The sequence below is a fragment of the Aythya ferina genome (genome assembly GCF_964211825.1).
Source record: "Aythya ferina genome assembly, chromosome: 3".
Taxonomy (NCBI): Eukaryota; Metazoa; Chordata; class Aves; order Anseriformes; family Anatidae; genus Aythya; species Aythya ferina.
In genome coordinates this window covers 58,018,714-58,031,645 of record NC_140298.1, presented here as the reverse complement: position 1 = coordinate 58,031,645, position 12,932 = coordinate 58,018,714, and the positions used below count along the sequence as shown (strand labels likewise).

At 43.6% G+C, this 12,932-nt stretch overlaps 1 protein-coding gene across 2 annotated transcripts; it reads left to right on the top strand.

The window, feature by feature from the left end:
- Positions 1–302: 302 nt before the first annotated feature.
- ABRACL (ABRA C-terminal like) lies at positions 303–3,767 on the top strand. Of its 2 annotated transcripts, none has more exons than XM_084513177.1 (3): positions 303–391; positions 1,988–2,054; positions 3,210–3,767. In XM_084513177.1, exons 2-3 carry the CDS (start codon positions 1,994–1,996, stop codon positions 3,392–3,394), a joined length of 246 nt encoding a protein of 81 aa, XP_084369303.1. In that variant the 5' UTR covers positions 303–391; positions 1,988–1,993; the 3' UTR covers positions 3,395–3,767. The 2 variants fall into 2 exon arrangements, with proteins under 2 accessions (XP_084369303.1, XP_084369302.1); XM_084513176.1 differs by lacking the exon at positions 303–391 and adding an exon at positions 840–1,256.
- The last annotated feature ends 9,165 nt before the right edge of the window (positions 3,768–12,932 follow it).

The following is a 12,932-nucleotide window of genomic DNA, read 5'->3' as shown; positions in this document are numbered from 1 at the left end:
CATAGTTTAGTGGTGGGTTTTGTGGTGACGGTCGGACTTGCTGATCTTTTTCCAACTTAAACTATTCTACGTTGGGAGCAGGAGCAGGAGGAGTTACAGACGTGTTGGGAACTGATTCTACGAGACACCTCCATCCACGCCTTTGCCACAGGCGGGTGCCCTGACACCAAGCCGGGGATCACCGCCGTGCCGAGGCGGCAGCGGGGCCGATCCACACCGCCCTAGCGCCGGCTCCTCGCAGGAGGGCGCTGAGGCGCTCGGCCGGGGGCGGCGAGGCGGAGCGGCCCCGTCCCCTCCGGCCGGGCGGAGCGAGGCACCGCAGCCACCGCCCTCAGCCGGCCCCCGGCGCCGCGGCCTGCGCCTTCCGGGGGGAGACAGCGGCGGCGGGCGGGTGAGTAGCGGCGCCTCGCCTTCACCTCACGCAGATAAGCTGCGGAATTTGTGTAGCCGGGAGGGTTGAAGGCAGGCTTCGGGGAGGAGGTGGTGGCAGGGGCAGCGCGGTGCTGGTCGCGGTGCTGGGCGTTAGTTTGTTCACATCCACTTGGGTGTTTGTGCTGAGGGTGGGTTAGGGGGTGAGGCTGGGTCTGAAACCCCTGCTGGTAGTAAGCCTGCTTAATTTTGCATGTAAAAAGATTATTTATTTATTTGTTTTTAAAGTGAGTTTGGGATCTGAAGCTCAGCCTCTGTCAACCTCTTTGTCTCAGACCAATGGGTGAAGGGTCAGGAGGTGGAACTGTGCCCCCGCTGCCTACTTTAGCTCAATAAAAAGGGAAAGCAGGGGAGCCCTCCTGTCAGGATAGGTTTGTGGTGCACCCGGATGCTAATTTTTAACACCGTTTACTTAACCAGATCTGTGCAGAAGTGCTATTTCTTGAACAACTGCTGTGGTCGCTCTGCTCACAACTCTGAGACTCTTTTGGACAGCGCTGAGCTCCAGGGTAGCTCTCTGTAGCTTTTGTTCCAGCCTGTGTGCCAGCACCAGCAGAAGCTGCGTTTGATGCTTTGCTTTCCCCGTGGGGCATGGTTTCGTGTCCTTCCTTCAATGCCCACATTTGCTGAAGGAGTTTCGCATCGTGTTGGTGCTGCTTTTTATACTGCATCACAGAACGGCTTTTTAGGTGCCTGTGGTTGTTAATCTGGGATGTGTTGTAGCCAAATAGTACTTCCCGTGACTGTAGTGCTGCTATCTACCAAGCTGCATGTGGCTGAAGTGACGGAAGGCATTGATGCACACTGGGGGAACTTTCAGAGCAGAGGTGCATGAGATAAGTTTTGCTTCTTGGGATCTATATGAAAGGAGATGAGTGCTGGCTGCCTTAGGACACTTCCATGGCTTGTTTCTGGTTGGGTTTTGCTCTCGGTAGCAGACGTGTGGCAGATGCTGTCCTTTCAGGCATGGCATGCACAGACCTGCTGTAACCAGCTGGATGTCTGGGCTGTCTCATGAGTGGAAAGCTGTGGTGGGGTTTAAATGCACATGCAAACCAAGGCCACTCACCTACCATTCATCCTATATCCCAGAGGAAAACATAAAGGAAGAGGCTCCCTTTTTATTGTGGGTGTTGACAGAAAGTTGCAAGGACCCTGAAGACCTGTGATGTTAGCAGGATGCTTTGTTTTTGTGATAATGATTGGCCTAAGCGCTTTAAAAGCCAAACCAAGCAAGAACACATAAAAACACCTTCTCCTTCTTCTCTTCCCTGCCCCCCCCCTCCCCTTTTTTTGAGATGAGTTCCTTGGGTTTGTGTATAGAAGGTACCAAGGTGGGAGCTTCTATCCATTTCTCCACAGACGTGGGGATGTGAAGGCTCTTTATCCTTTCAAGGCTAAAATGTCAGAAGATCCTCTAATTATGTGCCTCTGGGCTAACTGGGATTTACAAAATATTGTGATACTCCTGATGAACAGAGAACAGGCCAAGATGAACACGTGCAACGGATTTACAGGTCTACTAATAACTTTGCTACAAATTTATTTTATGTTCTAGACCACAATGAACGTGGAACATGAAATTACCCTCTTAGTTGAGGAGATTCGGCGACTGGGAACCAGAAGTAAGTATTGTATACCTCTGAACACGCAAATGTAATCATGTTATACCAACCTGTTGTGAACCTGGCAAATTTAGTTAAGCAGGTTCAGGTAACTTGAAAATATATATTCCATATATATGTATTGCTAGATTGTGCGGTGCTCCCTGTGTCTTATCCCTTAAAGCAGTCCTGTTGTGAAGTTAAACATTTAAGCCTTTGCAGCAGAGAAGAAGCAGACCTGAAATCCTGCCCCCACTACATTTTTAGACAAATCTAAAATTACCTTTTTTAGACAAAGATACTTGCTGCAGTCTTCAAAGAAATGGCACCTTTATATTTCACCTCCTTTCTTTGTAACTTCTGTTTTTCGAAAGTTGTGTTCTTCAGTTATATTCATCACAGTGTTATTTAGAGGGAATTGATCTGTATGCCTGAAACTCTAATCCAGGAGTTACAGTCCCTAACTTTGCTTAAACTTATATAAAATATAGATTTTTATCTTAAGATTGCTTTTCATTGTTAAAGCTCCACTTTCTTTACAAGTATTTGTGCAATTTGTGGATGTAGGACCTGCTCACATATTTAAATTCTGATGCAGTTTCATTTAATTACATTTCTTTTTCAAAACCTGATACATAAATCTTGTACTTGATATGACTGTTTAAGAGTTTGCTGCTTAAGAAAAACCTAGCTAACCTTTTAAAATTCTTTCTTTGTGTGATAAATGACTTCCCATTATACCTTCTTCATAAGGAACCTTAAATATTAATAGGTAGGGGAAAAAAAAAGTATTTAAACATTTTAGGTATTCAAGACAATTTTCCTTCTTATGCTTCAAGGAAGTTTGATAGCCTGCATTGTTCATAGGCTCCAGAAAGACATCAGTCTTTCATAACATAAACATAGCAGATATGTTCCTTGATACAAATTTCTGGGGCGGGGGGGAAAGGAAAGTCTTGACAGGCCGGACCTTTGTCTACCATTAATCATCAGCATTCATAGTATGTTTCCCATTATGAAGTCAAACCTCGTGGAAGTGAAGTTAGGTTACTCGCAGCTGGGAAATACTATGGGGCTTACATTCAGCACTCTGACTGCCTATCAATTCTGTTCCCCCAGTCATCTCCTAACTGAAAGAGTATCTGCATGTGCTTTCATGTTGTGTCTTTGATTTAGATGCTGATGGACAAGTGAGCGTGAAATTTGGTGTGCTCTTCGCTGATGAAAAATGTGCCAACCTCTTTGAAGCCCTAGTGGGAACTCTTAAGGCTGCAAAACGACGAAAGATTGTCACTTATCAAGGGGAACTGCTTTTACAAGGTGTTCATGACAATGTTGATATCGTACTACTGCAGGACTGATGCAATCTGCATTTCAGTTGTGTGCTAATTGGATTGTTTGAGACAATGACTTGCAACATCCTCTGAATCAGGCTGATCATTCTATAGTGTTTTTGATGTATTTTCTATGTCTTTATAGTTGAAAGGAAATGATCCTATTTTGGAAAAACATTCCCTTTTGTAATTCTTCCTAAAACAGTACTGTACACGATTAAGGTAAAAAATGCCAGTTCTTTTTTTTTTTTTTTTTTTTTTTTAAATCTCAGGTAATACTCCTAAATGTACTTGATGGTTATTTTCAATATATGAAGAAATAGAACTGGTGTCTTAATGTTTACAAATCTAAACGTGCCATGAAAGTATAAAATAAAAGCACATACTTCGATTTATATAATTATTGCAGTGGTTGATTCTCTCTTTATTTGCGATCGGAAATGAAGGCAAACTGAATTTCTATAAGCATCATAGTTAAATGACTTCACAGGCAGCATGCCAGCAAGATAGAATGTTCTTTCTTTGTTACTGCTCCTCACTCCAAAGAATGGGCATTCTTTGACTGAATCACGTGGCAAAATTATTTCCAAGAGTTGGATGTGTAAGTAGTCTGGCTTCATAACAGGTTTGTAAGCAAACTGAGCACGACATATTCAATGAAGCACAAACTAGTAATAATTTGCTTCTGTGTGGCAATCACAGTTTACTTCCCACACTGCTGAATTTCCTCAACAGAGTTTGCTGTAACCTCCAACCCTTCCTGCCCCCTGATGTTCCTCCCCTTAGTGTAAGGAGGAGTGGCTAAAGCAAACCAGTGCTGCAGCAATTCCTCATCACTCCCAGCTCCGTCAAAGCGATGGCAGTGAGGAATGCAGTTTAAGGCAGATGTAAAGCTTCTTCAGTTTGACAAGGGAAAGAGCACATAAACGCACAGTAAGCACGGGTTGGTTTTCCAGCTAGAGTTTCCAAACTCATTGCCTTTTAATTGCAATTTTTGGTATTGTCTTGAATTTTTCTCACGGATCCTTAAGAGACAAATGCTCACTTGCTTGCATCAGATTTTGTTCAAGGACCAGATTGTGCACAGAAAGCCATGAATAATATTCCACCTTGTTCAACTCTAGCAACGTGGCAATGTAATAGGCTTTTTATTTTTTCCCTAGACTTCTGGAAGAGGTGGGTGTGGAGCTCCCTGAATGCTTTCATGCAGTCTTCACCAAGAGGGATGCAGCAACTCTAGGTTGTGATTATTTCCCCTCACAGAAATCTTAGGTTCTTTAGATCCCTCCAAGAGAGGAGAGGGGAAAAAAAGCCATTTTGAAGGTTTTGTAGCTTACTGCTAATCCTTGGCAGACAAAAATACTCTGTTGTGTGGGGAGAAAGTTGCTGCATGGGGAAAGCAGCAGTGGGTAAGCAAGCAGTATGCTGCTCTGTGCTGCCCATCCCCACAGCTCTTGCAGTTATTGAGTGGGTGAGTTTCATAGAATCACAGAATGGTTTGGGCTGGAAAGGACCTGGAAAACCAACTAATTCCAGCTGCCCTGTCCTGTACAGGGGTTTCACCCACTAGACCAGGTTGCCCAGGGCCTTGCCCAACCTGAACACCTCCAAGGATGGGACATCCACTTTTCTGGGCAACCTGTTCCAGTGCCTCACCGCCCTCTCAGTAAACAACTTCCTCGTATCTAATCTAAATCTACTTTTTTTTTTTTTTTAACTTTGAAGCCATTACTCCTTGTCGTATCATGACACTCCCTGATGGAGAGTCCCTCTCCAGCTTTCCTGTATGCACCCTTTAGTTGGTTTGTGTTTTGTGCAGTCTTTTACTTGTCTTTTACAAGTGCAAAATACTTTGAAAAGTCTTTACTTTCAGATGCAGAGAGTGCATGCGTGATTATGGATTCTCCACAAAGCTGTGTAAGCTCAGCTGCTGTCCCTTTCATCTCTGTTTGCTCTGCTTGGTGCAACAGGAAAACAGCTGAGATCCTGTGTGCAAACAGATCTGGGCTGCCTCTGCCTGTGCTGGCCTCAGCATCTGGAGAACGTGGGGAAACTTGAGCTGGGCTGGGTACAAGCCGGCTGTGGTCAGAAGCAGCGTGGGCTGCTGGCATGGCTCGCTGGTGTCAGCGATTCTGTTTGCAGACCTGAGTGCATGAGTGCACGCACTGCTGTGCCCTGCTGCTGGGAAGAAGCGGGGCAGAGGCCAGGACCCCTGCATTTGGGAGGAGGTCTGGCAACTCTGTGTTACTGGATAACCACAATTGTTTTTCTCTCTGTGTTTTGTCAAAAGCCTGAGTCATTGTCTGGCTTCCCAGGATAGCCTGAGTATGCTGACAAACTGAGTGCTTTGCGGTGTTCTGAGAAGTGAGTTTTGGCATGGAGAGCAGCAGCTCGCCCCAGCCAGGCTATAGTTCTCTGTTCATAGCACCTCCTTAAGCACAGAATGGGCCTCCCTCCGTCTTAAAAACTGAGGCAACTGTAGATTCAGGGCTCAGTGCTGGGCTGGAGCTGAGACAGGATTATGAAGAGACTTTTATGCCTCATTTTAGATTTATCCTCTTAACTGTGCTGATAAATGTATTCAGTGCATCTGGGAACACTTGGTAGCAAGAGACAGAGAAACTTGACACTAAAACAAACCCGGGACAACCAGAGCAGACTGTGACTATGTCTCAGGGGAGCTGAGACTCATTGTCCCTCTGCTTCTCAAAGCAGACAAGGAACAACGTGAACAAGAGTGCATCTCCAAGAACTAACTGCATTGTGCAATGTGTCCAGTGGCCACAGAAGCGTGCAGGCTTCTTTAGGCTCTATGCAAGTACTCATGGCTTCATTTCTAATTTTTTATTTATTTTTTCACGTGTGGGACCACACCTCTGTGAAGGAAATAATTACCACAGCTGACTGCCTGGATACAAGATGTGGTTCCTGGAGTACTTGACACAATAATAGAGAAGCTAAGTATGGGAAAGCCATTACCTATTTTTGCGAGCAACAGGATGATCAGCAGTCCCCTGTGAGGGGTTCGTGACCTTACCAGCTGTGGGTCTGAGGGAGGTTTTGTAGGTTGGCCAGGAGCACCAGTGATTCCAGAACAGCAAGTGTCATCTCCTGACTGTCCTGAGCAGGAAGTCTTTGACAGCAGCATGAAAGAGTGACCAGTAGAGTGGTTGCCTGCATACGATGATGTTAGGAAATTAAAGAGTGGCTTAACTAATTTGGTTTCCTATCTGTGTAAGACATGAGTGCATGGTGGAATCTGTGAGCAAGGTTAGACAAACAAATCTAGCTGTTGCAATTTAAGATGTTACTACTGTATGTCTTCAGCAGGGACTGTTGGAGTAATTGTGGAGTGGAGCGTGTGCAATCACCTCAGCTGTTTCCATGCAAAATCCAGTGACTGAACATAAACGTGCCTTTCAAAGCAGTTTTGGCTAAGCTGTAAATTCGCTGAGGCACGGGTTGTATAACCTCTGGCAATGGGTGGTAGCAACTTCAACTGTCACAGCTATTTCTCATGTGAGCGTGTTTTTTTTTGCTGAGAACTTGAGCAAACAAAGGGTCAAAATATATGCCGTAATATCTTTCCTATGCAATTTTCAAGCTGGAACAAATTTTGAAAATGCGTGTTGTTTTTGCTTAATTCTCATCTCCCCTCCAAAGCTTTTCTGGAGGTGTTCTTTCCACTTCAGGGGATTCCTCTCAGTGACAGCCATGCCACTTTTGCCATTCATATCCGCGTAAAGCTGGTTGTCTTCACTTGGTTTGTCACAAAAAACACTTGAATGAAAGAAGAAGAGTAGGAGGAGCAGGAAGTTCGTCTGTGCTAAAAAATGATTATATTGCCAGTCACACTTAGCAGCTTTATTTACACATAGCTGGATGTTTCAGAAACAGGCTGAGATTCTCTTCTCCTCCAGCAGCACCGAGTAGTTAGTAAGCAAGTTTCAACAGTTGCAGAGCCTTTGTTAGGCCACTGTAGCATGAACCAGTGAATGTCACAGGCCTGGCCTTATGACTCGATATCAAAAGATTAATCAGTAATGAGTCATGTTCACCACTGCCTGAAAATCCTCCATCTGATATATGATGTCTGGTGTATGGTGGGAATCACGGTTTCAAGGATTTAAAGCAGACCAGCCAACTAAACAACAACAACAAAAAATGAATATGCTTTTCTTTCGGAAGCTGGCAAAATGTTATGAAAGTGTTCATGTCCTTCTCAAGCAAATACAGCACGTGTTTGCTCTGTAATAAATGGATTTTTTTCTTATGGAGTATAAGAAAGCAATTAATCCTAATGTCAGCTGTGAAGGGTAGACTTAAATACAAACAATTTGAAGGAAAATGAGCCCCTAGACCAAAAATATGTTTCAATGTCTGACAGCTGTCTGGAACAACGTATGATCTGCCTTGATTAAAAATTAGTTTGGTGACCTGATGACTTATTTAAGTCTAAATACTTCTCAGTACAAAAGTCGGTATGGTATAGTTTGTTTCGCAACCCAGAAGATGATGATATATGCCAAAATACTCTGTTTGTGCTGGCCTACAGACAAGTCTTTTTTTTTTTTTTTTTTTTTTTTTTTACTTTGGAAACCATCCTCTAAGCTAATAATGAAGACCCAAATTTACCCCTTTGATGCATTTAATGAGTATCGCAAAAAAAAAAAAAAAAAAAAAAAAAAAAAAAAAAAAAAGACAAAAACATGAGAACACGAGGACAAAGGAAATACTTATAGTGCTCTCAAATATGTGCAGACAGGATTGAAGTTAAAACTGTTGATGTCACAGTTGACACTAAAAAACAAATCTCTTCCTTGCTCAAAGATGCAACCCTTGTACCAACTTAGATCTTCTGAGGCTTGATTTTCAAGGAAAGGTATCTTCTGCATTTTTAAACCTTCAGCATTCTCAAATAAAATCAATAGCAGGCTGGAGTAGCTCCAGTACAATGATTTCAGAGAATTTGTATGGTCAATATTTCCAGGTACTCCTTTTTTAAAAAAGAATGGTATGGGTTAGGCAAGGGTAAGTGCTTAACAGTGTTTCTAAAAAGCCAGTACGTTTAAGATCTAGTTACATAAACTACTCAATATGAAGTTGTTCTAATAAAGTTTTCCAGAGGGTGGCAGTTCAGTGTAGTACTCTAAGTACAGCTTTAGCCTCAGATACAATACAGATGCATATTTCAGTAACTGAAGCTAGGCTTCTGGCAGGTATTTTGAATAAAACACCTGAAGTCCTATCTTGTGATGCAGCGTAGATATCATGCAGATGATGCTTATTTCAGGCAGAGCACCTGCATGACTCCAGAAGGTCAAGTACCAGGCTGGTACCCAAGAAGGGAGTGGTACCACTTACAGAAGCACCTCCGGACTCTTGTCCCATCAGGTCCAGACCCAACATCCTTTTGGAGAAATGCTTAAAGACAGGTACGGATGTTTTCACAAATGCTGCGGATTCATTTTCATGACCTTGTTCCTTTTTGGAAGTCACTCACATACAACACTGCATGACACTGAAAGTCTTACAGCCACCTTGCCATCTTTAAAGTTGTTTCTCCAGACAGGATAATAGCATCTACCATGTATTTGTATATGCATGTTATGTAAACGTATTGGCACGTACTCGAGAATGGACTGTTTTTTCCTGATGGGGAACTGCACAGTAAATGACAATTATAGGAAAAAAAATATATATGTATAGTGAGCAGCATTTACTGGTCTTTTCTAAGTCTTCTAAATGTTGCAGAAGATCACTCTGGAGGAATTTAAATAATCTGGATGCAGGACTCGAAGGTAAACTAAGTAAGTCTTCAGATGACACCCAATTGGGAGGAGCTGTTGACTCCCTCAAGGGTAGAGAGGCCTTGCAAAGAGACCTTGACAAATGATAGGGCTGGGCAATCACCATCTGCATGAAGTTTAACAAGGGCAGGTGCCAGATTTTGCACCTGACATGGGGCAACCCTGGATATACATACAAACCAGGCAACTAGAGGCTGGAGAGCAGCCCCACAGAAAGGGATTTAGGGATTCTGGTTGACATCAAGTTTAACACGATTCAATATGGTAACCAAAGGATCAACCATGTCCTGTGGTGCATCAGGCATGGCACTGAGAGCTGGTCAAGGGAAAGGGTTGTCCAGCTCTGCTCTGAAATGATGTAGCCTCACCTCAAGCAGTGTGTGCAGGTTTGGGCACTAAAATAGAAGGACATAAAACTATTAGAGAGCATCCAAAGGAGGGCTACAAAGATGTTGAGGGCAAGATATATGAAGAGAAGCTGAGGTCCCTTGGTTTGTTCAGCCCAGAGCAGTGCACGCTGAGGGGAGGCCTCATGGCGGCCTGCAGCTCCCTCACGAGGGGAGCAGAGGGGCAGGTGCTGAGCTCTGCTCTCTGGGGACAGTGACAGGACCCGAGGGAACGGCATGGAGCTGGGACAGGGGAGGGTCAGGCTGGGGGTTAGGGAAAGGTTCTGCACCCAGAGGGTGGTCAGGCACTAGGACAGGCTGCCCAGGGCAGTGGTCTTGGCACCAAGCTGCCAGAGTTCAAGAAGCGTTTGGACAACACTCAGAGGGTCTGATATCTGGGTGGCCCTGTGGCCAGGAACCCTCTAACTCAGAATATTTTATGATTCTGTGAATTGAGAGTTTATACCTTGCAGGTTTTCTGTGAAGCTTTGGTGAAAGGTGACATACGATTGCCAGGTCTTTGTACTAGTTAAGAGGCTCTTGTCTGTCTCTGTAGGTAATGTTCTAAAAAACTTTATTTAAAAAATGGTAATTTGAAACATAGTATGATTTTAGTGGATGTCTGCTTTCAGTTTTCTTAGAAAAAAAAAAAAAAGAGAGAGAGAAAAAAGAAAAAAAATAAGAGAAAAAAAAAAAAAGAGAAAAAAAAAGAGAAACAACTGAAGCTGAAGACAATCAACACCATCTCATAGGAGTTCAGCACTTTGCCACAGCAGAACAGAAGTCAATTATGGAAATAACTGCGTTATCGGTACATTTGGTTGTATTTGAGTACTTAAATTCAAGAATGTGATTCATAGCATCTACATGGTACTCAGGCAGCTACAAGTCCATAGGCATCTAAATTCTGACTGGAAAACTTTCATGGGAACCCAAAGTCGCATGAGACTCCATATAGCCAGAGATATTGCCACCTTATTTGTGTTAGAATATCAAAGTGCTTGTTTCAGATCTACGTCTGTGAGGGATCAGCACACACTCATGCCTGAATTCCCCCAGGATCTGTGCTGGGAAACATGGACACTCATCCCCATACAGAAACATCTGTAATTTTCTTCATGAGGATCCACTAAGAGACTTTTCATTACCTGGGCAAATCATTCTGGTTTGGAGGGGGCAGGAGCATGCTTGGAGCAGGTGAGCTCAGGTAGCTGCTGGCCCTACGTGCTTACCTCCTGCATGGCACGGAGTGTGCTGGAAAACATGTCAGCAGATGGAGAGAGAGCACTTTATAAAAGCTTGTGCCTCAGGCTCCTCGGGGAGTTGGTCAGGGCTTCTCTGCTAACCGCACTGAAGGAAACAACTTGCTCAAGCAAATGCACCAGGGTGAGATTCCCGAACCCCCGTCTTACTTTGCCTTGCAGAAAACAATGCACGCTTTGTGTATTTACATTTGTATTGTATTACGTTTAAACAAGCCCAGGCAGCTGGCTAGATAGAGGGGAACGGCCATGGTGTGGCTTCTCAGAATTGTTTTCTTCTCTATAAACACATTTGGCAGCCTGCAGCCTGCATAAGCCTGGTTCCCTGTCAAATACCTTGCACAGTGAGGAAAAGAGCTCCCAATTGTCCTCGGGACCCCATGCATAAATGCATGCCCTAATAAGGATCTCGACAGTTTTGCTGACATTATTGAATACAAGACTAACAATATGCAGGCTAGAAAATGAAAGGTTAAAAAAAAAATGACAAAGCCACAAGTCGCATTATCATCACTTTGTTTAGGCCTATAGCCAACATACTTCTGTTACATTTTTAAAACAGCCAAACACAGCTGGCTCTGCTTTTGAGTTTAGAAGTTACGCATTCCCCTGAGGTCTGCAGCCCGAGCACAGTCAAGATGCACTGCTGCAGGAAAGCTGGGGTGAGACATGAGGCACTCTGCAGTTCTGCAGAAACGAAATCGAAACCAGCTTATTTCTACAGAAGCAAGAGGAAATAAATGGTATAAACAATGCAAAGTAAATGATACTGTGAATTCTTCCTTAATACATACTGCTAGCAATCAGGCAAGCGCCTTTTTAAAGTTGCTATGTTAATCTCAATTTTAAGTGAAAAAAGAAACATAGCTGAAACTGTCTACAAAAATCCTGATTTGTGCCATACCTTGCAATGTGTGTATGTGTATGTTGCTGTCAAGCTTTATGACAGTCTCCTTTAAATTTAAGAAGGAAAACTAATCATCTTTGCCCATCTATGTTATTACAGGCTATAGATGATAGCAACAATCTTGGCCAGTTAATGATGTCTTGAGGGTAAAATGCAGACAGTTGGTGTTTTATCTATTTATAATCATTTTTAAAATGGCAGTGCCATCCCTTCACTCCCACTCTACCTCTCCCACACACACTCAGCATTTTATGAGTCAGGCTGTGAAAATATGGAGAGGCTGATGTAAAGATGAGGTTTTAGAAAGTTCTTTTGTAAAGAGTGGCTGAGTCTCTTCTCAGCTATCCTTTTTTTTCTGACTGCAAATGGGTCATGTCTTCAAGCTACTGTCTACAGGATGAGGGCAAGGTTTTTAAAATCTAAAACCTGAGAGTATTCTATGGTTAAGGTGAGGTCACAAGAAAAATACATTTTTTGCATCAAATTTCTAAGAATATTTCTGGATTTCACAGGACATTTATTTTTGCCAGTGTTTAGCAGTCAATGGGGCCATTCCTATGTTACAAGAGTATGACCATGGCTACAGAAGCAAGGGGACAGTCAGAATGAAAATCACAGATATAATAACTGCATTCATTGTTTATGCATGTCCACATCCTCTGCACAAGTAGTTTGTGAGACATCCAGGCATAATGTCATGACCTTATGGCTTCATGGCCAACCACAGTTAGTGGCACCGTACTATGGATTAGTGACACCATACCATGGGTGGTACCAAGGCCACAGCTCAGACATTAAATAATGTTCTAGATGCAGTCTTTTATTGTGATTTGAACCCGTGCCACGTGAGCAGCCCAGTCCTGCCCGCAGTGATGAGGTGGGGAAGTGGAGTGGGGGACATGGTGTGGGGACACTCACTCTGCTCCTCCTTGCTTGGTGGCATGCAGTGTGCTGCTTCTCCACCACAGCTCTGAGATGTGGCTCATGGGGTGACTGCCCAAAAAGGTGGCTGTCTCTTCCCTCACTGGAAAAAGTTAAAGGTAGCTGATCAAAGAGACAGCCATCTGCCTTTCTGGGTAGCACCAGGGATTTTTGCTGGAAATTCTTTGAAATAAATATTGTTTCTTTGATAAGTCTATGCATGCAGACCTGGATGCAGTACCCCAGGTGGGACCTCATGAGTAGAAGGGGACAAGTGGC